Here is a 26,163-nt window from a genome sequence, read left to right as displayed (position 1 = left end):
TGGCCCTCCAGATGTTCATAGACTACAGTTCCCATGAGCCTTGCCACTTGGCCATGCTGGCAGGGGCTGATGGGAATTGTAGTCCATGAACATCCTGGAGGAGCCATAGCTCAGAAGACCCGCTTTAGACTAAAAAAATCTTCTCTTCAACCACACTCCACATCATTCTGGTACTAAGATTTGTTAGCCTGATACAATCCCAACTCCTAAACATAAGGCATTACGCTCTGGCCGTAAGCTCAACTCCACAGGTCTGAGATTGACCGAGGGCAGAATGTCCCATTACAGCAGTGGTAATATATAGCAGGCTGGTTACATATATCTTGTAGCGATTACAATGGGCCAGGAATGCATCTAAACCAGATACAATCACCGCCCATATATTTTGCGGCAACTGCGTTGAGCTAGGAATGCATCACTCAGTTAGGTGCATCCTGACACAATCAGAGCATTAGATCCTGTTGTATAACTGTTCTATATCTTGTGATCCTGTTGTATAACTGAGAACCTGTTTATAACTGAAGATATACAACTTTACATGGCTGATAATTGGCCAAAGATATACAACTTCACCCGGTTGATAGCTGACTTGTTGATACAGCCCAAATATTAGTTACAAATCTGCTATTAGGAAGTGGGGCACACAAGATCTCACAAATAACAAACATACACAACACTTACTTTACTTTTACTTTGTGCAGATTTTTATCCTGCCCTACCTGGCCAAGCCAGACTGAAAGAGGCAAACGAAACGATAATAATGGTGTAATAAAATCCATCAAATTAGATCCTTTCTACTATAATTGAAACACAACCTTGTAATATTACACTTTGACAAAAAAAACTGGCATCAGAGGAGATTCCTTAAAATTTTTTCTAGAGTTTCAGGCAAAGCAACAGGGACCTTCTGCTATTAAACTGCTCACCTCAAACTCCCTCCAGAAACAGTGGGGAAGGGAGGAGGAGAAGGAATGTAAAAGGGTTAAAGGAAAGGAGAAGAAAGGAAGAAAGGAGGTAGGGAGAACGAAAGGAAAAGTTGGGAGGGCTAAAAAGGGTACTGGGAAGGGGAGAGGGGGAGGGGACACCAGGGTAGGTGTTAAATCGTGGCTTCCTCAACCGTGGCTTGGTGGAACATCTCTGTTTTCAGTAGACTGGCATATATCGCCTTGTGGTTTGAACTTGGATTACTAGCAGCTGCCAACCTCTGTTGTGTAGTCCCATGGAAAATCTTCTTCCTCCTGCCATTCCTCTTCACATCCTTGGTTATTTCTAAAGCATCCCACCTGCCTGGCCACATGTGGCCATGCCTTAAAGAGGGCCACAAGTGTAGTGGTTAAGAGCAGGGTGGACTCTAATCTGAAGGAGAGGGTTTGATTCCACATTCCTCCGCATGAGCGGCAGACTCTAATCTGTTGAGCTGGATTTGTTTCCACGCTCCTGCATTCCTGCTGGGTGATGTTGGGCTAGTCAGTTGTCTCAGAACTCTCTTAGCCCCACCTCACAAGGTGTCTGTTGTGGGGAAGGGAAGGAGTTTGTAAACAGCCTTAAGACTCCTTTATAGGAGAGAAAGGTGGGATATAAATCCAAACTCCTCCTCTTCCTCCTCCTCCTCCTCCTCCTCCTCCTCCTCCTCCTCCTCATAAGTGACATGACCACAAATGGCCTCATGGCCCCTTGTACCCACCAACAGCTCTTCCACCAGTTCTTGGACAATTGACAACCAGAAGGTCAAGCCACCTTTGGCTATAAAACCATTGGTAGAAGACCCATGTTTGAGGATATACTATTTAGGACATAGGTGTCAGGCTTCCATGTTTCCTCCGATATGTTATAGGGATTTCAGGTTCTTATCATCCCCTGCCAGCATCATGCTGGCAGGGGATGATGGGAGCTGTAGTCCATAACATCTGGAGAGCAGTGAGTTTGACACCTGTGATTTTGGGCATTCCAATTTTCAACATGCAGACCTTCAGTAAAATGCCATATGCAAAGATGCCCAGCGAGGGATGCATCAGAGTCTAGTTCACTTGATTCGTCCCAATCTCCTGCTCACAAGAGCCGTGTTCAAGTTTTCATTCTTTTAAGCGCACGTTGAACTACCTGGAAAATATGTAAACATCCATATTTCATAGCCTCATTCCAAGAGAGCATTTGTCTGGAACGATTTGCATGGGAGAATACATATCCCAGAGGTCGAATTTAGATAAACAAAGTGTTAATTTGCAAGAGGGAAAAATGGCAATTTAAATCCCCGCCCCCGCCCCCAATGCACTTACAACATGACTCATACATACCCAGCTGCCGGTTTGCTCAGATTGAAATTTTTCATGGTGTTGAAGCTTACAGCACACATTTTCGTCTCCTGGGGATTGCTTCCAAGTTTTCTCTATTTATGGCACCGCTTCCTTCGCTAACCATCATCAAACGCATTCGAATATTGTCCCGGTTTGGCTCATTTATGAACATTCCTTTTCCAGGCCAAGGCCGAAGTTGTGATGCGGCAGTTCATTTATCACAATGGGAGCACTCGAGTGGTTCTCCTTTTGTAGAATCTGAGAGATTTGGAGGGTAGTGGAAATGGTGCTCTTTGGGGGGTGTTCTGCCTCTCTACGGCTACCTGCTGCCTCTCTTCCTGACATCAGCTACATACGGGAAGCTCCAACCAGTCCGATCTGTGCTGTTGTTACCCCAATCGATTCCAGCGTAGCTGGCCTGAAATTGGGGCCCTCACTCTGCCATCAACAGTGAGAGTCACGGGAGGAGGGAGGAGGAGAAATGCCCTCACTTGCCATCAGTGAAATCACAAAGGGAGAGAGAGAATCTGTTCACTTGCCACCAGTGAAGTCACAAAGGGAGAGAGAGAAAATGCTCTCACTTGGCAATGAAGTTCATCCGGAACCTTCTGTCCATCTTCTTCATTGGATTTCATCAGCTTCATTGATTTCCGGTATTTTGGGAGAGGATCATCCCGTTCATAATTTTACTAACCTCTATCAAGTCCCCTCGGCCCTGCTCCAAGTCATCTCCTTTCTAAACTGAAAAGTCATAGAATCATAGAGTTGGAAGAGACCCCAAGAGCCATCAAGTCCAACCCCCTGCCATGCAGGAACACACGATCAATGCACTCTTGACAGATGGCCCTCCTAGGCAGTGAGTTCCACTGTCGCACAGCCCTGTCAGTCAGAAAGTTCTTCTTAATGTTTAGGTGGGATCTCTTTTCCTGCACCTTGAATCTCTGGGGCAGCAGAAAATAAACTTGCTCCCTCTTCGACATGACATCCCTTCAGTGATCATTTAAAACATAGCTTAATCACGCCCCTCCTTAACTCTTTCGCCTCCAGGACTAAAAGAATCCTCTCAGCTCCTCAAGTCTCTTTGACGCATTTTGCAGTTGCCTCATCTGGACACAGGTAACTGAGTACACAAAACTGGAACATAGTACCTTTTAGGTGAGGTTCTGACTACAATTCGAAAGAGTAGAGTCGCCCACCATTACTTCCTCGGGATCTAGACATTATACTCTTTATTGATGCATCCTCCCAGAATAGCATTGGCTTTCTTTAGCTGCCATGTCACACTGCTGACTCATGTTCAGTTTGTGGTCCTGTGGAGCAGCAGTGGCGTAGGAGGTTAAGAGCTCGTGTATCTAATCTGGAGGAACCAGGTTTGATTCCCAGCTCTGCTGCCTGAGCTGTGGAGGCTTATCTGGGGGAATTCAGATTAGCCTGTGCACTCCCACACACGCCAGCTGGGTGACCTTGGGCTAGTCACAGCTTCTCGGAGCTCTCTCAGCCCCACCTACCTTACAGGATGTTTGTTGTGAGGGGGGAAGGGCAAGGAGATTGTCAGCCCCTTTGAGTCTCCTGCAGGAGAGAAAAAGGGTGATATAAATCCAAACTCCTCGCTCCTCCCTCCTCGCTCCTCCCTCCCTCTTCTTCTTTCTTTCTCTTCTTCTTCTTCTTCTTCTTCCTCTTCTTCTTTCTTCTTCTTCTTCTTCTTCTTCTTTCTTCTTCTTCTTCTTCTTCTTCCTCTTCCTCTTCTTCCTCTTCTTCCTCTTCTTCTTCTTCTTCTTCTTCTGACTCCCAGATCCCTTTCACATGTGGTGTTGTCAAGCCAGGTGTCGCCCATCCTATATCTGTGCAGGTCATTTTTTCTGCCTAAGTGTCGAATCTTGCATTTATTTCTGTGGAAATTCATTTTGTTTGTTTTGGCCCAGCTCTCTAATCTGTCCAGATCTTTTTGAATCCTGTCCTCCATGGTATTAGCTTCCTTTCCTAAGTCCCTGAGTCTTCAGTCCTTCCTCATAGGGAATTGCTCCAACCCTCAATCATCTTGGTTGTCCTCTTCTGGACTTCTTCCAGCTCTGTGATGCCCTTTGGGAGATACTGTTGGCAGAAGCCACCTAATTACGACTGGACGTAAAACAAAGAAAGTTAATGTTAAATGACTCCTCGGCGAGGCCTCTCAGGTGTTGAGTGTGACGAACAACTGCGTTGTCTGCCAGGATATAACCCGGGTTTCTCAGAGCTTTTGTTTCGCGAGTTGTTGTTTCACGTGAGGTTCCAGCATTTATAGCTCTCGACTTTTCAAGGCCCATTTCATGCTGGAAAGAGACATGCTTCTACCTGCTGGCATCCAACTCCTAGGTGAGACAGGCTAGAAAGCTGAACAACGGGGAAACTATCTGGTGGAGCAGGGATCCCCAGCATGGTCTCCTTACTTAACGGTGCCCATATTAACGGTGCCCATATTTAGCATGGCTTCTAACTGATTATTGCAGATTGGATTCCCTGTGCTGATTTTTACGTTGTTAAATAGCTTGTGGTTGACTCAGCCTCCTGTATGCCATTTTGCAGCAGCTTTGTATGAGGGAGGTTAAGAGCTCGTGTATCTAATCTGGAGGAACCAGATTTGATTCCCAACTCTGCCGCCTGAGCTGTGGAGGCTTATCTGGGGAATTCAGATTAGCCAGGCACTCCCACACACGCCAGCTGGGTGACCTTGGGCTAGTCAAGCAAAGCCTTCGGAGCTCTCAGCTCCCACCTACCTCTTTCAAGCAGGGTGTTTGTTGTGAGGGGAAGGGCGAGGAAATTATCAGCCCCTTTGAGTCTCCTGCAGGAGAGAAAGGGGGGATATAAATCCAAACTCCTCCTCCTCCTCCTCCTCCTCCTCCTCCTCCTCCTCCTCCTCCTCTTCTTCTTCTTCTTCTTCTTCTTCTTCTTCTTCTTCTTCTTCTTCTTCTTCTTCTTCTTCTTCTTCTTCTTCTTCTTCTTCTTCATGCCACGTCGGAATTCCAAACATTCCCGCAGGCTCAGAAAGCTGGGGGATTCTGGGTGTGGAGCATATGCCACCCCTGACGTCTGTTGACATAACTACAGAAAATGTTGTGAGTGTCAAGTGTGCCTGGTTTGGCAAAGACCAGCGTGTTGCACGATGTGCCAAGATGGTGAGCATTTCGTAATTATGTCAACATTAAATCTCAGAACTCCTTATGTGAAGGACGGTCCCCTTCCATGTGTCCCCGCGGATTTACTTCGCTCTTCTGGCACCCATCTGTTGGCTATCCCATGACTCAATGCTGACTTGGTTGGCAGTCTATCTACTGCAATATCAGAAGCCGTGGTATCCGTGATCCCAACTCTCACCCATTCTAGCACTTTGTAAAGATGTATTGTCGGTTAGCTTTCACGGCGGAATCGATTGGTGCTGTGTTTCGGCTGCATGGCGTGTAGCAGCATTCTCTCCTGACGTTTCGCCTGCATCTGTTGCTTTACTACCATCCGATCCTCTGAAGATGCCAGCCACAGATGCAGGCGAAACGTCAGGAGAGAATGCTGCTAGAACACGGCCATACAGCCCAGAAACCATACAGCACCCAACTTTGTAAAGATATTTATGGGAAATTAACCTTTAGGTTGTATTGTCGAAGGCTTTCACGGCTGGAATCACTGGGGTTTTTCCGGGTTGCATGGCCGTGTTCCAGTAGTATTTTCTCCTGACATTTCGCCTGCATCTTCGACTGGCATCTTCAGAGGATCTGATGGTAGTAAAGCAAGTGGAATGTATACATACTTGTGGAATGTCCAGGGTGGGAGAAAGAACCATTTGCATGGGTTAAAAGTGTTAAGAGTGCAATCTGCAAGTGTGATTTGCATGTGTTAAGTGGAACCCACCCATTTTAGCCTATGTGTGTAACACCTTTAGGTTTTCTCAAAGGTGAAATAGGCAACTGGGCACCCAGAGGCCCAGAGCTGGAATGAGGTTTCTAGGACATCTAGTCCTGGTTTCCCAAGCCTTTTCGAGTCTGCGGGTGAATTAGGAATTTGGAATTCTCGCAAAGCATGGCAGGGGCAGGAACAAAATGGCTGCCAAAAATGGCCGCCCTGGAGGGCGGAGAGCCAGCCACAAAACGATTGCCACTGCTTACTTTCACCCCTTATGTCCCACATAGGCCACTACGCTCAGCGGTGGCTGAACTGCTGGTGACCCTAGCTTCGCCACGATGCTGCTGGCTCAATTCGGCCAGGGCCTTTACGCTCTGGCCCCTGCCTGGTGGAATGCTCTACCTCATCAATCCGGGACACCTGCGGACCTTGGTGAGTTCCGCAGGGCCTGCAAAATAGAGCTATTCCACCGGGCTCTTTGGAGAGGCTGGCTGCTGGCACCTCACCGCCCACCTAGTTCAATCTTAAACCCATTAACTACCTCCATCTCTTATCATCTCGGTCGGCCCATTGCTGATTTCATCTGGGCCCGCCTGTTCCCTCCCTTCCTTTCTTCCCTCTATCATCTATCTTTTCCGCTCTTTTAGCCTTGGGATTGGGCTCCTGTTTTACTGTTTACTGTTTTACTGTTTTACTGTTTAAATTGTATATGATTGCTGCTGGATTTTAATTGTGTTAAGTTATGTTATTGGAGTTGCTGTCGGAGAACAGCCATGTTGGGAGCCGCCTCGAGCCCCTTGGGGAAGAGGCGGCCTATAAGTATGAAATATAAATAAATAAATAAATATAATGCAGTGTTACGATGGCAGCTGCTGCCAAATCTACATTTTTTTTTAAAATCTGCACAGCGATCCAATGTCCTGTAGTCAGTCAGAAGCCTTACTGGACCCCTATTAGAACGTTCTGTTGCTTCAGTGCGGTAATGGCGCCGTTCGGTAGCAACCAGTACTGCCCTTGGGCTGGAGCGATAAGTAGAGGCTCTTAGCCGTGCAACTGGGTAGCTGATGAATGAGAGTGCTTAGCATCGAGAGAACACTTCATCAGAAGAACTCAAAGGGCTGTGCCGGTATTAGCTCAGATTGCTTCCTCTCCTCCTCCTCCTCCTCCTCCTCCTCTCTCTTTGTTTGTATGAATTGCAGACTGAGAAAACTGTGCAAGGAGAATCCGCTCCAGTTGCTTAGCAGGCCTTTAAGAGAGATGTACCTGTCCCTGTTCTTTCAGCTTTGTGAGGAGAGCTTTTCAGAGGGATAGAAATATGTGGGCTGTGGGGAACGTCCATATCTCTCCGGGTCAATACAATGTGTAGAGTTGCCAGCTCTGGTTTGGAAATTCCTGGGGTTTGGGGAGCCGTGCCAGAACCAGATTTACCTCTAGGCTTGGCAGGTTGAAGCCCAGGGTCTCAAAATCTAGGGGGCCTCCAACCAAGGTGTATAATATTTTTGACTGTCATATATTACCCATGCTGTAGACTCAAAACAACCCTTCAGTAATTGTCCTTGCCCTTCATTTCAGAATAATACTGTCAAGAGCCGATAACTTGACTGTAGCATTTATTTCTGTATTGGTTTTGCCCTTTCGGGATTTTGCTAAACTGGAAGAAGAAGAAAAGAAGAAGAGTTTGGATTTATATCCCCCTTTCCAGTGGTGGGATTCAGCAGGTTCGCACCACTTCGGCAGAACCGGTTGTTAAAATGGTGCTTGTAAACAACCAGTTATTAAATTATTTGAATCCCACCACCGGAACCGGTTGTTAAATTATTTGAATCCCACCGCTGCCCCTTTCTCTCCTGCAGGAGACTCAAAGGGGCTTACAATCTCCTTGCCCTTCCCCCCTCACAACAAACACCTTGTGAGGTAGGTGGGGCTGAGAGAGCTCCGAGAAGCTGTGACTAGCCCAAGGTCACCCAGCTGGCTTGTGTGGGAGTGTACAGGCTAATCTGAATTCCCCAGATAAGCCTCCACAGCTCAAGCGGCAGAGCTGGGAATCAAACCCGGTTCCTTCAGATTAGATACGTGAGCTCTTAACCTCCTACACCACTGCTCCCCCCTTTTTGTAAGGTCCATTTTGTGGACCCCATCTTCCTCTAGTCGTGAGGGTGAGGGAGGGACCTTACAAGTGGAACAGCCTCTCATCATCCATTGCATCTGTTAAAGTCTGTCTTCCACGCTGTGCTCTCCAATCCCCATCCCTTGCCTTCAGAGTTGGGGTGGGTAGAGACCAAAGACAGGGCTTTTGGGGTGGTGGCTCCTCGCCCTTCCGCTTGAGGCTTGCCTGGCCCCTGTGCTGCTCTCCAGGTTTATGGACAGATTTATGGAGGAGAAGTCGATATATGGCTACCAATCTTGATCCTCCTTGATCTGAGATTGCAAATGCCTTAGCAGACCAGGTGCTCAGGAGCAGCAGCAGCAGAAGGCCATTGCTTTCACCTCCTGCACGTGAGCTCCCAAAGGCACCTGGTGTGCCACTGCGAGTAACAGAGTGCTGGACTAGATGGACTCTGGTCTGATCCAGCAGGCTAGTTCTTATTTCCTTATGTGCACTCCATCTTTTAATGAAGGGGATCTTTCAATACTTTTGGGTCTGAAACAAGCAGGAAACAAGCTTGCTCCCTCACCAGCATGACATCCCTTCAAATATCTAAACAGGGCTGTCATGTCATCTCTTAACCTTCTCTTCGCCAAACTAAACATCCCCAGCTCCCTAAGTCTCTCCTCGTAGGGCATGGATTCCATTTTGGTTGCCCTCCTCTGGACCCGTTCCAGCTTGTCAATATCCTTCTTGAGTTTCCGTGCCCAGAACTGTGCACAATATTCCAGGTGAGGTCTAAACAATGCAGAATAGAGAGGTGCAATCACATCCCTCAATCTAGACGCTGAACTCCTATTGATACAGCCCAGAATCGCATTGGCTTTCGTGGCTGCTGCGTCACGCTGCAGACTCATATTTTAGGAAGCCACGGGTCTGCTGCACCTGAAAGAGCGTCCCTACAAATCCAAGGGAGAGCCTAACCAAAGTGATAAGATCTTTAAACGAAGTCGTTCCCATAGTGTGAGCTCTTTGCAGGCCGTGTAGTGGTCAGAGTACTGTAGCCAGGAGACCTGGGTTCAAATTCTCAAACTGCTGTAAAGCTCACTTGGGGCCAACCACACACACTTAACCTACCTCTGAGGTCTGTTGTGAGGAAGAAACAGGGAAGGGCGAAGCATCAGCTCTTGCTCTGAATGGCTTTGTGGGAGAACGACTTGCAAATAGATCAGGCACAAATAGGAAGAGTTCCGTGTGTCCCGTGGCACCCCCCCCCACCCCCACTCAGTATCCTGTTGCAAGAAATTTCGATGTCCTCGGCTGCTTTGAAGCTATTTATTTAAAGTATTTATGTACCCTCTTTCTTTCTGCCTGCCAGCAACCCTCTGAACCGAATGACAATAAAAGGAAAATTAAAGGACAATAACAGCTAGGAGAGAAAATGTGTATTGCAGTACAAACCAATCCTGTTGGGCTTATTTTGTCCCTGGAGCGATTTGAAACATAGTGAATTCCCCGCGTGGCCTCTGTGATAACCCAGCTCTTTCATTATTGCTGTTTAGGTTTGTAAAGAGGGCCGGTGCCTCGGGGCAAGAGACAGCAATGGACATGTAATAAATCTCTCTCCTCCGCAAGCACGCACAGGGTATACGCACAGTTTGTATAAACTAGCTTGAAAATCTTCCTTTTTTGAATTCCAAGGAGAGCTGTGAACACCCTGGTTAGATCTGTGATAACCCTGGTTATTCTGCCTCCTCCCTGAACTCTTAGCCGCGGGCCTGGCCCTTCCCATGCAGACAGGGATCCCGCTGTCTCCTGTGCCCCTTCGCTTGCTGTGCATTTTAAACAGAGGCATGGGATTCCCAATCGCATCACTTGGGAATCCTGGTAGAGTTTAAATCTGAGCGCCCATCGCGCTATGCCAGTGATGGCTAACCTTTCGCGACCGAAGTGCCCAAACTGCCGCAAAACCCAAAACCCAAATTTATTTATTAAAAAAAGTGCCAACATGCAGTTTAAATTTAACCTGAATACTGAGGTTTTAGTATAGAAAAAGCGGTTGGCTCCACGCGCAGGCGTTCAGGAGCAGGGTAGGGATCCCGAGCAATATTTATCAGCTGCCAGCATGGCCACCGCGCTGACAGAGGCTGATGGGAATTCAGGTTCCTGAACATCTGAGAGCCGTGAGGCTCCTTATCCTGCCTTGTAGGAGTAAGCCATGGTGAAGTCGGTGGCTTTGCTTTGAAGCAACCGCGGCAACGCTTCGAACAGGTGCATCACAACCCTAGGAGGGTTTTACTCAGGAAGCAAGTTTTTCTCCTCCCATTGCCAGCAAACCGGTGCTTGCTCCCCGGGTAAAGGATCTACGCTGCTCTCTTCCCATGAAAATCAGTGGGGTTTAACAGCGCTTAACAGGGTGACCTACACTGCTTCCCCAAAACCAGGTCTTAGGTTTAGTGCTAATAATCTCCCTGAAATAATTGCACTATTATCACATGACGAACTCTGTGCACGCGTGCCCACAGAGAGGGCTCTGAGTGCCACCTCTGGCACCCGTGCCATAGGTTCGCCACCACTGGCTTATGCTCACGCCTACAGCAGAGAGGTTTGTGATTCTCAAAAGCACCTGAGGTCGGGTTGCCGGCTCTGGGGTGGGAAATTTTTGGAAATGTTGAGGGCAAAGCCTGGGGGAGGGCAGAGTTTACGGAGGGGCGGGACCTCGTTGTGGCGGAATGCGGCGGAGTCCACCCTCCCCAACATTCTATCCAGTCTGCCAGCGTAGTGGTTAAGAGCAGGTGGATTCTAATCTGGAGAACTGGGTTTAATTCCCCACTGCTCCACCTGAGTGGCAGAGGCTTATCTGGTGAACCAGATGTGTTTCTACACTCTTACATTCCTGCTGGGCCAGTCACGGTTCTTTGGAACTCTCTCAGCCCCACCAACCTCACAAGGGGTCTGTTGTGGGGAGAGGAAGGGAAAGGAGCTTGTAAGCCCCTTTGAGTCTCCTTACAGGAGAGAAAGGTGGGTATAAATCCAAACTCCTCCTGCTTCTCTGTCACCTGGAGATCAGTTCTGATTCTGGGACACCTTTGGGCCCCACCTTGAGGTTGGCAGCCCCATCTCCTGAGGAGAACTAGGTTGCCAACTAGTACCAGTGTCTATAATTGTGAGCAATAATGGGCAAATTTTGTATGCTGATTTTGTATGTTTATTTTATGCCAATAAAGGCTTGTGACTACATTAAGGTTGCCTGAAGATCGGGTGTAATTCCAGGAGATCTGTTCCCTCTGAACTCTCTCAGCCCCACCTACCTCCTCAGGTGTCTGTTGTGGGGAGAGGAAGGGAAAGGAGTTTGTAAACCCTTTTGAGTCTCCTTACAGGAGAGAAAGGAAGAGTATAAATCCAAACTCTTTTTCTTCATGCGACTGTGAAATTGTTTTTCCCTGAGACCTGGACTCCATGCTCCTGTTCACACAGCTTCAAGTTGCATTCCCCTTTTTCTGCAGGGGTGTATATTGCACTGTTGACTCGCACTCGGCTTGTAATCGACTGCTATGCTGAAATCCTTTTCTCATCTGTTCCTGTCAAGTCAGATATCTCCCATCCTATCAGCTGTAAATGTGATTCTGTTTCATCTAAATGTAGAACGTAAACATCATCTGCTTCGTTTCACATCCTGCTTTTCTCCCCGATGGAGAACCATCTTGTCCTTCTTTTCCTTCAGTTGTATCCTTACGACAGTCCTTTGTGGTAGGTTAGGCGGAGAACATGTAATTGGCTCAGCTCACCCAAAGAACTTCCACATGGCAGAGTGTGGATTCGAACCTGGTTCTGAGTGTGGATTCGAATCTGACACTCTAACCCTGTGGTGGCGAACCTTTGGCACTCCAGATGTTATGGATTACAATTCCCATCAGCCCCTGCCAGCATGGCCAATTGGCCATGCTGGCAGGGGCTGATGGGAATTGTAGTCCATAACATATGGAGTGCCAAAGGTTCGCCACCAAAAGTCTGTCTCTCCAATTCTGTCCTTGCTGAATTTTATTTTGCTAGTTTCTGTGCAACTTTCCGACTGTCCCAAGGGCCATGCTGGCAGGGGCTGATGGGAATTGTAGTCCATAAAATCTGGAGTGCCAAAGGTTCGCCACCAAAAGTCTGTCTCTCCAATTCTGTCCTTGCTGAATTTTATTTTGCTAGTTTCTGTGCAACTTTCCGACAGTCCCAAGGGCGTTTTGAGTTCTATTTCCCCCCCCCCCCTCATGTGTTTATCTCCTCTCCCTGGGCGCCTTCTCTGAATTTGATAAGAATTTCCTCTGTTCCTAACCTCAAGATACGGATAAAAAACGGAGACTTCTCCATTAACTTCTGCTTCCTAATTTCCTAACAGCAAATAGTTTTGTTTTTTCTTCTTCAAACTTCGGGCTCAGAAGTTAAGCCTCCTTGAAGTTTGGCACACCGAGTTAACAACAAAGGAGAATATAAAGTCTCCACTCCTGGTTCGCAATTTGGTCCAAAGCCAACTGGAAGGCAGGATGTGGTACTGTTAGCTGAAATAATGGGCTAGGAATTACACTCACACACACATGCACACATTTATAAGGACTGTCCCCACCCTCAACACAATAGGCCGTTCCTAGAAACCGGGTCAACAGTTTCCTGCAAGGCACTCCGGGCGCATGCATGCACGCACGCCCACGAATTGCCCGGCCGCTCGTCCGGCCAAAAAGAGCCACCCCGAATCCTGCCAGGCCCCCGCTAAGACGATTTGTTTAAGGGGGGGGGGGTGACCAGAAGGAGAGGAACTCTCGGGTGGCGCCGAGGAATTCCAGGGAGAGGTCTGCCTAGAGACGAGGGGTCTGGGGCCGAATCGGGTGTCGTTCCGCACACAATGGTTGCGTTTCCTCACATTTAAGACCGAAGCCTTTTTTCATGTCGCCAGGCACAATGCGGGGCCCCCGCGAGCGCCGTCTGATAAATGCCTTTTTTAGAAACCCGATGTCAGGGCGGGATCTTGGCCACTTAGAGCTTCCGACGCTCGGGTGGAAAATAGATGCCCCGATTGTATTTGCGCCAGGCTTGGTCTCGGCTGGAGCTTCCTGGTTTTGAGAGGGTTTCCAAAGCGGTGCTTAGAAACTTCCCATGCGGAGAGGGTAGACGGGGGAGAAAAGAAACCTCTTGTGCAAGAATTACGTCCTCCGGGCAGGATTATATGAAGCGTGCTGCAATAAGCCCATATAAATAAAACTTCTCTGCTGTGGCTCACGGGAATGGATTTGTTACGGGGCCCGTGTGACTGAAATGCCCATCAAGAGTTTTAACCGGGAGACATTGAAGGCTTTGTGAAAAGTATGTGTCTTTATGTCTTGCCATCCCTCAGTTTTTATCCTTGCATTAATCCCAAGAAGAAGAGTTTGGATTTAGACCCCCCCTTCCTCTTGTGTAAAGAGACGCAAAGAGGCTTATACATTCCTTTTCCCTTCCTCTGCCCACAACAGACACCTTTTCAGGTAGGTGGAGCTGAGAGTTCTGAGAGAACTAGTCCACGTGAAGGAGCGGGGAAACAAATCCAGTTCACCAGATAAGAGTCTGCCGCTCATGTGGAGGAGTGGGGAATCAAACCCAGTTCTCGAGAGAGTCCATAGCTCTGACCCACTCCACCACGCTGGCCCATGAGATCTTCTCACAGGCCTAGTTAGAGGTATTGTCTTCCTAGTGGCTTAAGATTTCAGCTTCTAAAAGTGCTTTGCTAACTGTGGAAGATTTGGGGGGTACCTGATCATTTATTGCCATTCCTCCTGCCTTCCCGGGTTTAGGATGGAGGGACCCCCCCCCCCCCCGTTCTAGATCTCTTCTAATCCATCAGAGGAGTTTAGAAAGGTAATGGCCACCCACTTGATACTTGGAAGGTAGAGAAAGGTTGACTCCCCCGCTCCCCTTCACATTCACATTCAGAGTAGAACTGTGGCTTGAACGGCAGAGCATTTTGTTGGCATGCAGAAGATCAAGAGTTCAATCCCCAGCAATTCCACCTAAAAGGATCAGGTAGGAAGATGATGTGAAAGACCTCTACCCAAATATCTGGATAGCCGCTACCAGTCTGAGTAGAACAGGGGTGTCCAACTCTGGCACTTCAGATGTTCATGGTCTACGGTTGCCATCAGTCCCTGCTGGTGGGAATTGATGGGAATTGTAGTCCATGATGGGAATTGTAGTCCATGAATATCTGATGGGAATTGTAGTCCATGAACATCTGATGGGAATTGTAGTCCATGATGGGAATTGTAGTCCATGAACATCTGGAGTGCCATAAGTTGGCCACCCCTAATTTGAACATTAACACTTATTCTGAAACAGTCAATTCTTTAACCAGGCAGGTAAAGCCCATGACCAGTAGGGGGTAGACTCTATACCAGAAATGTCCAACTCTGATCCATGGACTACAATTCCCAGGGGCTGATGGGAATTGTAGTCCATGAACATCTGAAGCACCAGAGTTGGACACCCTTCCTAGACAATGTAGACATTGATGGACCAAAGATCTGGTTCAGTATAAAGCTGCTTCATGCGTTCATGTCCTCATTAGCAGGATTGAGGAATATGTCCAGTACGTCTTCACCTTGCTGATCCTTAAAACTGGCCCATACTGTTTAAGCTTTGCTTATGGTGGGCACCTTTATGACAGATAAGAGTATCGTTCTATGAATAGATATTTGCACCAGGTATCAACTGAAAGGTGTTACCAGCATTATAAAGAACAAGATGTGTCGTATTTGGAGTGAAGAAGTGGACACACATCCATGAAACAAGCAGGAACCAGGCAATGTATTGTCGAAGGCTTTCATGGCCGGAATTACTGGGGTGCTGTCTGGTTTCCGGGCTGTCTGGCCGTGTTCTAGCAGCATTCTCTCCTGACGTTTCGCCTGCATCTGTGGCTGGCATCTTCAGAGGATCTGATAGTAGGAATGGAAAGCAAGTGGAGTATATATACTGTGAGGTCAAAAGGTGAGGCCCTCTGAATAGAGTAGCCTGGTATGTGAGTCACAAAGAAGTCTGTAGCCTGGGAGTAACAATGAAGATAGCAAGGTCATAAGAACATAAGAACATAAGAACTAGCCTGCTGGATCAGACCAGAGTCCATCTAGTCCAGCATTCTGCTACTCGCAGTGGCCCACCAGGTGCATTTGGGAGCTCACCTGGAGCTCACCAGGTGCCTTTGGGAGGTCAATAGGTGAATGGATCTAAATAGAAGTATCCAGGCAGCTCGTCAAAATTGATTCCTGAAATCACTCTTATTGTTTACAGCGATTGCAGTCTACTCATATGTAAACTTTCCACCGAATTTGTTGTATTTTTAAATATTGCACATGTTAGCACTCTTCATATCGTTGTGGTAGCCTCGGTGTAATCGGTGTGGGCTTTTTGTGTATTTTTTGTGCATTCATACCTGTTGATAAATCAACCTGGACTCATGGCTTCTGACCGAACTATCTGGAGCTGACCATAAATTGAACGAGGATGATTGAGGGACTGGAGCACCTTCCCTATGAGGAGAGGCTGCAGCGTTTGGGACTCTTTAGTTTGGAGAGGAGATGTCTGAGGGGGGATATGAGTGAAGTCTCTAAAATTATGCATGGGGTAGAAAATGTTGACAGAGAGAAATTTTTCTCTCTTTCTCACAATACTAGAACCAGGGGGCATCCATTGAAAATGCTGGGGGGAAGAATTAGGACTAATAAAAGGAAACACTTCTTCACGCAATGTGTGATTGGGGTTTGGAATATGCTGCCACAGGAGGTGGTGATGACCACTAACCTGGATAGTTTTAAAAGGGGCTTGGACAGATTTATGGAGGAGAAGTCGGTCTATGGCTGCCAATCTTGATCCTCTTTGGTCTGAGATTGCAAATGCCTTAACAGTCCAGGTGCTCGGGAGCAGCAGCCGCAGAAGGCCATTGCTTTCACCTCCTGCCTGTGAGCTCCCAAAGGCACCTGGTGGGCCACTGCGAGTAGCAGAGAGCTGGACTAGATGGACTCTGGTCTGATCCAGCTGGCTTGTTCTTATGTTCTTATATATGAAAGAACGTTGATCTTCTAACATCTAATTCTCACTCTAAGTCCTCCACGGATCGCTCGAACAAGTAACGCAGCAAGGTTAGGCCATTTGCGCCCTTGAGTTTCACAAAAGGCGGTTTGGGGTCTTTCCAGATTTTCTCAGAGGCTGCAGTCTAATTGCCGTCATATTTTTATTGAATTTCTCCGTAGTCGGAAGGAGAGCAGTGGGCTGAAAAATGTGCGTTGCTGCTCAGAGAACGGGAGATATGTGAGGCGGGCATCCTACGGTTTTGCCTCTCAGCATATTTATATCCAATATCTCACAGAAAAGCGGCAAGCATTGTTAACAGACGGTTTGATGAATATCTGGTGAATTTCCTCAGGCGTTTTTTACGCATCAGCAGAGGCCGTTCGTGGTTGTTTCATGAATGTTGGTGGAGGGGGGATGTCCGAAAATTAACTTAGTTCTAAAATCTCTGGTATGTTGTGATTTTTTTAAAGCGATAGTCGTTCACATTAGTGCCACAAGGAGACAGCGGAAGCAGTCTCTCTCCCTCTGCACACCAGGGCCTAAAAATGATGGAAAACACACAAGCAACTCAACTGTGCGAAGGGACACACTCTAGAAGTCATATGGATGCTTTTTCGTGCAGAAAGCTGGCGTGTTGTAGTGGTTAAAGTGATGAATTGGGAATCTGGGAAACCCGGGTTTGAATCCCTGCTCTGCCATGAAAGCTTGCTGGGTGGTGACTTGGCCCAGTCGCTCAGCCGCACCTACTTCACAGGGTTGTTGTGAGGATGAAGCAGAAGAGAGGAGAACGATGTTCCTCCCCAGGAATTAAGATCACAGGGGGCGGGTCTTCCTGGTGATCCTGTCGATCAAAGGAGCTAATTCGCTGGGTGCACAAGACAGGGCCTTTTTGAGCGCAGCCCCACGATTGTGAAACAACCTCCCTGAGGAGACGTGCATGGCCCCCTGGGGAGAAAGGCTGTCTTCCTGATGGGTGACACCTGGCTTGACAACGTTACATGTGAAAGGGCTCTGGGAGTCTTAGTAGACCACAAACTGAACATGAGTCAGCAGTGTGATATGGCAGCCAAGAAAGCCAATGTAATTCTAGGATGCATCCATAGGAGTATAGCGTATCGATCGAGGGAAGTAATTGTACTTCTCTACTCTGAATTGGTCAGACCTCGCCAACGCACATTCCCTTGTGCTACATCTCCCACCAAGAGCCAGTGTGGAGCAGTGGATACAGTAACAGACTCAGGACCTCGGGCAATTCAGGCTCATATCCCCATTTCCATCATGGAAACTCACAGGGTGACTTTGATCCCACCTCAGACTCTCAGCCTGGGCTACCTCACAGGGCCGTTGTGAGAAAATGGAGTTAGGGAGAACCATGTTCTACAAGCAGCTTTGAGTCCAGGGTGCAGGAAAAAGCAGGATGTGAAGAAATTGCAAAATTAATGTATCACAATCAGGTGTTTTCCTGAGTATTTATGTTTAGCCCAAGCCTTTTAGATGGAGAAAAGACCAAAAAAAATTAGATACACAATACAGTTGGGTGAGTGTTGCAAATCCTGCCGTTTTGTTTGTGTGCCAACCAAGAGCCTGCAGTTGTAATTTTTCCCTCCTCTTTTCTAGCAGAAAGTGAAGGTGCCGGGTGCGTTTTATTACACACATCAAGAAAAGTAAGTACAATACATGTTTTAATTACTTTTTAAAAAAATAATAATAACTTGCCGGGATATAAATTTGTATCCTTCATCTAATTAAATCAGAAGTTATTTACATGCCTTGCTGTCTGAAATTGATTCTCCCCCTCCCCCCCAACCCTCCAAATCCCTCAAATGCTTAATTATGGGATGTATTCCTTTTATCCGTTAAATTATTCTGATCTTTCTCAGCTCTACGCAGTAATTTATTTTTGCCTGAAAGGTGTTCACATCTCTCAGGAAAGCAAGCCATCTTTATTTGGGATGCTAATTTGTCATACTCAACTTTTCCTTAAAGCTGGCTTACAGCCCCATCCAAGAGCCAGGCGCCCAGCCATGGGGCCACGGCCGCATCTAGCCGCTGCCCCCAAAAAGGCTTTCTAGTGGCGTGGGGGAGCTCAAATTTCCTTCCCCACCACTGAGAAGCCTCTGGAGGAACCAGGTTTATTCCCCGCTCTGCCACTTGAGCTGTGGAGGCTTATCTGGTGAACCAGATTAGCTTGTGCACTCCCACACACGCCAGCTGGGTGACCTTGGGCTAGTCACAGCTTTCTGGAGCTCTCTCAGCCCCACCTACCTCACAGGGTGTTTGTTGTGAGGGGGGAGGGAAAGGAATTTGTAAGCCTCTTTGAGTCTCCTACAAGAGAAAGGGGGGATATAAATCCAAACTCCTCCTCCTCGTCGTCCTCCTCCTCCTCCTTCTTCTTCTCCTCCTCCTCCTCCTCCTCCTCCTCTCCTCCTCCTCCTCCTCCTCCTCCTCCTCTTCTTCTTCTTCTTCTCCTCCTCCTCCTCCTCCTCCTCTCCTCTTCCTCCTCCTCCTCTTCTTCTTCTCCTCCTCCTCCTCTTCTATGGGGCTCAATGTGTATGTCTGAATTTCCAGCCACCAGTGTAATGTTGTGAATGAATGAAAGGGAGCACCTCCCCAGCCACACCCCCAGCCCATTTCTGGTATGCTGGCTACAGAGGAACACTGGGGGCAGAGGGGGGGGCGGTAGCACACCAGTTAAATCGCCCCTCCGCTGGGATGAGTGCCCCAGGGAGGGCAAATCTGCTGGCGTCCCGCTAGCAGATTCGGCCCCTACCCTCTGGATAGGGCTTTTTCTCTCCATGACTGTTCTGGCTCATGTGGAAGTAAGACATTTGGAACTCACTGAGACCTGATTTTAAGAAAACGTTTCATAGGGCTGGGCTGAATATTCTCCTCCTTGATTTAGGCCAGAATGTCTACTTAAGGATCAGTAGCTTAATAAGCTGTGGATAGATTATTCTGTAAAGTTTTAAAAGACAGAGACTGCAGAGCTGGAGTCGTGCCCCAAAAATGCATTCTACGGTTACTTCTATTGCAAACTGCAGTAACGTGCATTGCACTTTGGACCGCTTCGGACGGCCCAGTTCGTATGGATTTTTCTGGTAAATGAGTGCAAAAGTCACCTTGCTGTGGGAAGTTTAGACATCTCGATCCACCCTGATGAATGAGCACCCTTCCAATTTCATCAGTCAGAATCAAGGACATTCACTGCTAGCAGGAAAGCGCAAAGGATGAACACATATGGATGAGAGCCGGTGTGGTGTAGTGGCTAGAGCAGTGATGGCGAACCTATGGCACGGAACAAACAGAGTTCATCATGTGGGGGGGAGAAAATGCCCCCCCCCCCACACACACACACACATATCTAGGCTGGCCTGGATCGCTGGGCTCAATTATTAGCATTAAACCTAAGACCTAGTTTTGGGGAAGCAGTGTAGGTAACCCTGTTAAGCGCTGTTAAACCCCACTGATTTTCATGCGAAGAACTAAAGTGCGATCCTTTACCTGGGAGTAAGCTCAGTTGCTGGCAATGTGGCTTGCTTCTGAGTAAATCCTCCTAGGGTCATGATTCACCTGTTCGAAGAATTGCATGGCTGCTTCAAAGCAAAGCCACCTTCTACCACCAAGCTTACTCCCGAGTAACGCATGCCTCAGAGACAACCATTTTTTCTAAACTAAAACCTCAGTATTCAGGTTAAATTGCCGTGTTGGCACTTTGCGATAAATAAGTGGGTTTGGGGTTGCAGCTTGGGCACTTGGTCTCAAAACGGTTCGCCATCACTGGGCTAGAGGAATGAACTGGGATCTGGGAGAGCCAAGTTCGATTCCCTGCTCTGTCCTAGAGTCATAGAGTTGGAAGAGACCCCAAAGGCCATCAAGTCCAACCCCCTGAAATGCAGGAACACACCATCAAAGCACTCCTGATAAATGACCATCCAGCCTCTCTTGAAGAACCTCCAAAGAAGGAGACTGCACCACCCTCCGAGGTAGTGCATTCCACTGTCAAACAGCCCTTACTGTCAGGAAGTTTTTCCTGATGTTTAGGTGGAATTTCTTTTCTTTCACCTTGAACCCATCATTCCTGGTCCTAGTCTCTGGAGCAGCAGAAAACAAGCTTGCTCCCTCTTTGAAATGACATCCCTTCAAAGATCTAAACAGGGCTATCATGTCACTTCTTAACCTTCGCTTCTCCAGACTAAACATCCCCAGCTCCCTAAGTCTCTCCTCATAGGGCACAGACTCTAGACCAGGGGTAGGGAACCTGCGGCTCTCCAGATGTTCAGGAACTACAATTCCCATCAGCCTCTGTCAGCATGGCCAATTGGCCATGCTGGTAGGGGCTGATGGGAATTGTAGTTCCTGAACATCTGGAGAGCCGCAGGTTCCCTACCCCTGCTCTAGACCTTTTACCATTTTGGTTGCCTTCCTCTGGACCCATTCCAACTTGTCAATATCCTTCCTGAATTGTGGTGCTTAGAACTGTACATAATATTCCAGGTGAGGTCTAACCAATGCAGAATAGAGAGGTACAATTGCATCCCTCGATCTGCACACTTTACTCCTATTGATACAGCTCAGAATCACATTGGCTTTCTTGGCTGCCGCATCACACTGCTGACTCATGTTCAGTTTCAGTTCTGAAGGCTCCCTAGATGACCTTGGTCGAGTCACACACTCAGCCTAACCTACTTCATAGGGTTGTTGTGAGCATAAAATGGAGAAGAAGAGAATGACATAAGCCACTTTGGGTCACCACTGGGGGGATGAGGGAGAAAAGCAAAATAAATAAAAATGTTGTGGAGCCTTAATGGCTAACTTTTTAAAAGTTACTTACGAAGGGCCCACTTTGAGCACGGGTCGGTTGCTTGATCTTACCGTATCCTGCTGTTTTTCCACTCGGAATGGCAGGCACAGTTGCGTTCCCTCCTCCTTTCCCATGGAGGGTTCCAAACGAGCCAAGTACACACATGTCCCTTGCCCTTAGAGCCGGCTCGTGCTTGCGCCGGAAGAGCAGGCAATTATTCACGGCTTGCGATAGCCATGGCGAGGTTTGCCCTCCGGGGTCTGCCGATTGCTTTACAGTGATTTTAAAAGGAAAGTCAAATTTCCTGTTTCGCGGATGCTGGTGCCAGCGTTGCAGTCTGGGCTTTCATCTGGCCTGCCAAGGTGCTTCCATTTTAGCCTCAGCCCTGGAATGGCCTTTTGATGTTTATCGCTGCCCATTAACCCCTGCCCTGGGTCAGGCTTCCACAGCCAGCCAGCAACAGCCCCCCTGGGCGAGGAAGGCACAGAATCCCATAATATGCTTCCTTGGGTGGAGAGGAAGCCCGTCTTGATCCTTAGCAGGCACCCGGCTTCTCCCAGGGGTGCCTGAGGAATGAGGCTGGCCACACAAAGATCTGGACAGCCTGAAGAGAGCCACTATTTACCTGTCAAAAGGCTCTTTATCTATCTATCTATCTATCTATCTATCTATCTATCTATCTATCTATCTATCTATCTATCTATCTATCTATCTATCTATCTATCTATCTATCTATCTATCTATCTATCTATCTATCTATCTATCTATCTATCTATCTATCTATCTATCTAGCTAATCTAGCTAATCTAGCTAATCTATCTATCTATTTATTTATTAAATTTATAGGCCGCCTCATCCCCGAAGGGCTCGAGGTGGCTCACAACATGACTGTTTCCAGAATAGTAAATCAATATAACATAAAATCTATAAATCAATATACCATAACATTTTTAAAATCGATCTCATTCTTTTTGGTCTGCCCCATCTCCATTTTTTCACAACCGCGCGCAGAGCCGGAGTTCTTGTCCCCTCACGTTTTGCAGAAGAGCGAAATGAGGCAAGGCCCGGCGGCTCCTTGACTGGAAGAAGAAGAGGAAGAGGAAGAGTTGGGATTTATACCCCACCTTTCTCTCCTGTAAGGAGTCTCGAGGCGGTTTACAAACTCCTTTTTTCCTTTCCCCCAACAGACACCTTGTGGGGCAGGTGGAGCGGAGAGAGTTCTGAGAGAACTGTGACTGGCCCAAGGTCACCCAGCAGGCTTTATGTGTAGGAGGGGGGAAACAAATCCTGTTCACCAGATAAGAGTCCACCACTGTGTAGGAGTGAGGAATCAAACCCGGTTCTCCAGATTAGAGTCCACTCTTTTTTGTGTGTGGATAGTTGAAGGGTGAAATCCACACATACAAAAGAACAAACTTAATCCTGCAAAATTAAAATTGAGTACCTAAAAAATGCTTAAAGAAAATGCTTAAAAGGCCACTAAGTACACAACTACTAAATGTTAAAGCATTGTACATATTTATTACAGATTGAAATAACTTACACTTGTAAAAGGCCCATAATAGCCTACCTCATACATGCAAAATCACACTTATAATGCATAGAAGGGTCCAATAGGACTCTTTTTTGACCCTAAAGACACTTTTCAGCCAAACATCTTACATCATTGTTAGCAGTTTCTAATTTTCTTGACCTGAACCTGAGTGGGGTTTTTTAAAAAGAAACCATTCTAAATAGCCAACTCTTCCGTTTTTTTAATCACAGTACCTAAAATTAAAGAATTTTGAAGAGGAAGTTAGAGCTCACCGCGACCTCGACGGGTTCCTGGCCCGAGCCAGTATCATCCTGGACGAGACGGCAACTTCTCTGGACGACGTCCTCCGGGAGATGTTGAAACACTTCGCCGAAGACTCGGACAACGCGGAGCCGAGCTGCAACTTCGACAAAATCATGAGCACTTTATTCACCGATTCAGGGACCCCTAGAGAAGGGAACGGTAAGAGACATTCGGGTCTTTCTCGTCTTTCTAGGACACTTAGAATTAGGATGTCTCTTCCCACCCACCTCATTACAATGGCTTATAGCAGGGGTCCCCAGATGGTGACCACAAACACCATGATGCTATCTGACACCTGGCCAGGTGTTTTTCAAAAGTGGGTGGAGCTTTCATCCAGCCAGTCCTCTGATTGGCCTTTGGAGATATGGTCCAAGGCAGTGGCGTAGCGCCAAGGGGACAGGGGGGGATGCACGATACACTGGGCGCGCGCCGGTGCAGGGGCGTAGAGAGGGCGTGGCAGGGGCGCACGCATGCTCTGAGCGCAGCTCCCCCTCTCTCCTGCCCTGGTCCAAGTTGCTACACAGTGTATTTGGATGGGAGACTTCCAAGGAATACCAAGGATGTGAAACAGAGGCACGCTCCTTTGAACGTCTCTTGCCTTGAAAACCCCATGAAAAGACAACATTCGGCTGTGACATGATGGAAGAGTGAGTGAGTGAGTGAGTGAGTGAGTGAGTGAGTGAGTGAGTGAGTGAGTGAGTGAGTGAGTGAGTGAGTGAGTGTGTGTGTGTGTGTGTGTGTGTGTGTGTGTGTGTGTGTAGAATGGATACACATTCTTGAAATTTGTTTTATGTTCTGGCTTTGTGAATTTTCCAGGCTGTTTCATGTTCACGCACACACTCAATCACACACACACATATATATTTTAAAATATATATTTAAAAAATATAAAACAAATTTTGAGAATCTGAGAATGTAAAAACGGTAGAATTTTCTTAAAAATGGGAAACTATACTACTTTGTGTGTGTTTTATGTTCACACACAAACGTATACACATGCACATGTGTGTGGGTATTTAATATAAAACAAATTTTAAGAATCTGAGAGTGAAAAACTATACCACTAGTTCCCTTAAAAATAAAAAATAATAAAAACACCTATTTTCGTAAATAAACATTTACTACATCCAACACCCACGTGAGTGAGTGTGTTCAAATATGTGTGTGTGTTCCAAACTTTCTCCTGCATGTTCACGCAAAGGAATGTCACACTTGGAGGCTGGGATATTATTTTATCTTTTCAATGCTCATGTCTTTATGATGATAACTGCTTAGTCCCCTGATCTCCTGAGCTGGTCAACCCACAGTGGAGAGACAACAAGGGAAAATGGCCCTTTGGAAAAACATTTAGACAGTGACTCTTCCTTATACGGGATCGGACCCTGTGGTCTGTCGAGATTAGAATTCTCTGCTCAGATAGGCAGCGGCCCTCTGGCATCTCAGGTGTTGGTCTTCCTCAACACTTACGGCCCAAGCTTTTAAATCAGGAGTTTCGAGGCCGGCTGTCAGAAGCATCCCGGGGCAAATGGCGCCCGGAGACAAATTGTCTCCAGGACGCCCCCCAGGCTCTGCCCCCACCATCCTAGCTCCACCCCTGATGCCCCCAGGCTCCACCCTCACTGCCCTCAGCCCTGCCCATGTCACCATGGACATGGGCAAGGTCTAGGGTGCCCACCTCCCCCCCCCGACTCCCCTTGCTGGCTGGGTTCCCAGCCAGCAGCCTGCAGTCACTTCTGAAGAGAGGGGGGAGTCCAGGGTGGGGTTGAGGGCGCTTGGAGGCAGCAGGAAGTGTGCCTCGGATGGGGTCGAGGCACGCGAAAACAACGAGACAGCAGGACTTCCTGGTCACGTGGGGGGTCGATTTTGTGCCCCCCACGTGACCAGAAGAGTGGCACCCGGGGACAAGGGGTACCCCTGGTCCCTAGGCAGATATGCCACTGCCGGCTGTGTGAGGCAGCCCTAATTCTTAAACTCACTGCAACTTGTCTTCTTTCTTTCTTTTTTTTGCGGGGGACAGTTCACCTCCTGTCGGATACAATTCAGGGTGTCACAGCGACCGTCACGGGGGTGCAGTATCAGCAGTCCTGGCTCTGTATCATGTGAGTACAGCTTGGTCCACCGTCTGTTGTATATTTTAAGCAGACCTTTCATTTTATCTGTTCTACCTTTTGTCTGCACTTAGAGGTTTTCCAAAGGGATGCTAGTAAATGCTAATTCAGAGGGATTTCAGAATCTTGGCTAACAAACCTAGTCCACTAATAATACTTGTAGTTCGTTATGTGCTGAGGATGCTTTACAGTGATCCACAAAATCACCCTTTAATGTAGGAATGGGTGGTGGCAGGGGCTGATGGGAATTGTAGTCCACAACATCTGGAGTGCCAAAGGTTCGGAAGACTTTGCACCTGGAAACCTAGCAGCTCAGGGTTCTATCATGTGCCAGAACCCAGAGCCCTCTTTCCTGGTTGACTGCTGGTATAATTTTTCTCTTTGTTCCAAAATTGTTTCCTTAGTTCTCCATAACCCTTCTGTAGGCCGAGATTTGCTGGGTTGCCAATGGGTGAATGGGAAGGAGTTATAATGAAAGGCCTGCCTGCTCATTCATTAAGATCTTCTTAACCAGTGGTGTGTGGTGGTTAAGAGCAGGTGGAGATAGATTTGATTTCCTGCTCCAGAAACTGAAATAATTTCAGAACATAATTTCAGAACATGATTTCAGAACAGGTGTATAATTTTCCTTATTGAATGATTAGAACTGGTAAAGTTTGGGTAGTCAGTGGCACGTTGCAAACATACACAGATAGGTTTGAACTGAGGGAGAGGTTTATTGAAAGGCCAAGCTGGAATGCCACCATGGAGGAATATCTTCCAGTGAGGGAAGGATTCTTATATACCAGTTGGTCTGGGTTATGGGGTTTTGCTTTGAGTTTCCTCAGTAGAGGGTTTATGTTTTATTTGAGTGTTTTCTAATAGAGAGGGAGCTAAGTCTATGTACCAAGCCAGTCAGAAACCTGGGTGAAAGTGAACAAGCCAAAACACCTTGAAGTAAAAAAGGAGCTGTACAATCTGTGAAACATCTAAGAAACTATACAACATCTAAGCTGAACTGAACTGTAAGAACTGAAACGAAACAAACTTAGCTGCTGTGTTGAAAACCAAAAACTCTAAATCTCTGTGACAAGCTCTTCTGTAAT

At 47.4% G+C, this 26,163-nt stretch overlaps 1 protein-coding gene across 2 annotated transcripts in view; it reads left to right on the top strand.

Moving 5' to 3' along the window:
- SLC4A11 (solute carrier family 4 member 11) overlaps positions 1-26,163 on the top strand; it is a 124,067-nt gene that overhangs the window by 19,574 nt on the left and 78,330 nt on the right. Inside the window, exons 3-5 of one of the 2 annotated variants that reach the window (XM_048508828.1) lie at positions 17,953-17,996; positions 22,898-23,129; positions 24,988-25,069. In XM_048508828.1, the coding sequence (XP_048364785.1) occupies positions 17,953-17,996; positions 22,898-23,129; positions 24,988-25,069 (358 nt within the window). Of the gene's footprint in view, positions 1-17,949; positions 17,997-22,897; positions 23,130-24,987; positions 25,070-26,163 lie in introns of both variants that reach the window. The other variant, XM_048508827.1, reaches the window with a different exon arrangement.

The sequence above is a fragment of the Sphaerodactylus townsendi genome, linkage group LG10, assembly GCF_021028975.2.
Source record: "Sphaerodactylus townsendi isolate TG3544 linkage group LG10, MPM_Stown_v2.3, whole genome shotgun sequence".
Lineage (NCBI taxonomy): Eukaryota > Metazoa > Chordata > Lepidosauria > Squamata > Sphaerodactylidae > Sphaerodactylus > Sphaerodactylus townsendi.
The sequence above is the reverse complement of the archived record's forward strand: the minus strand, read 5'-3'. Positions and strand labels throughout refer to the sequence as shown.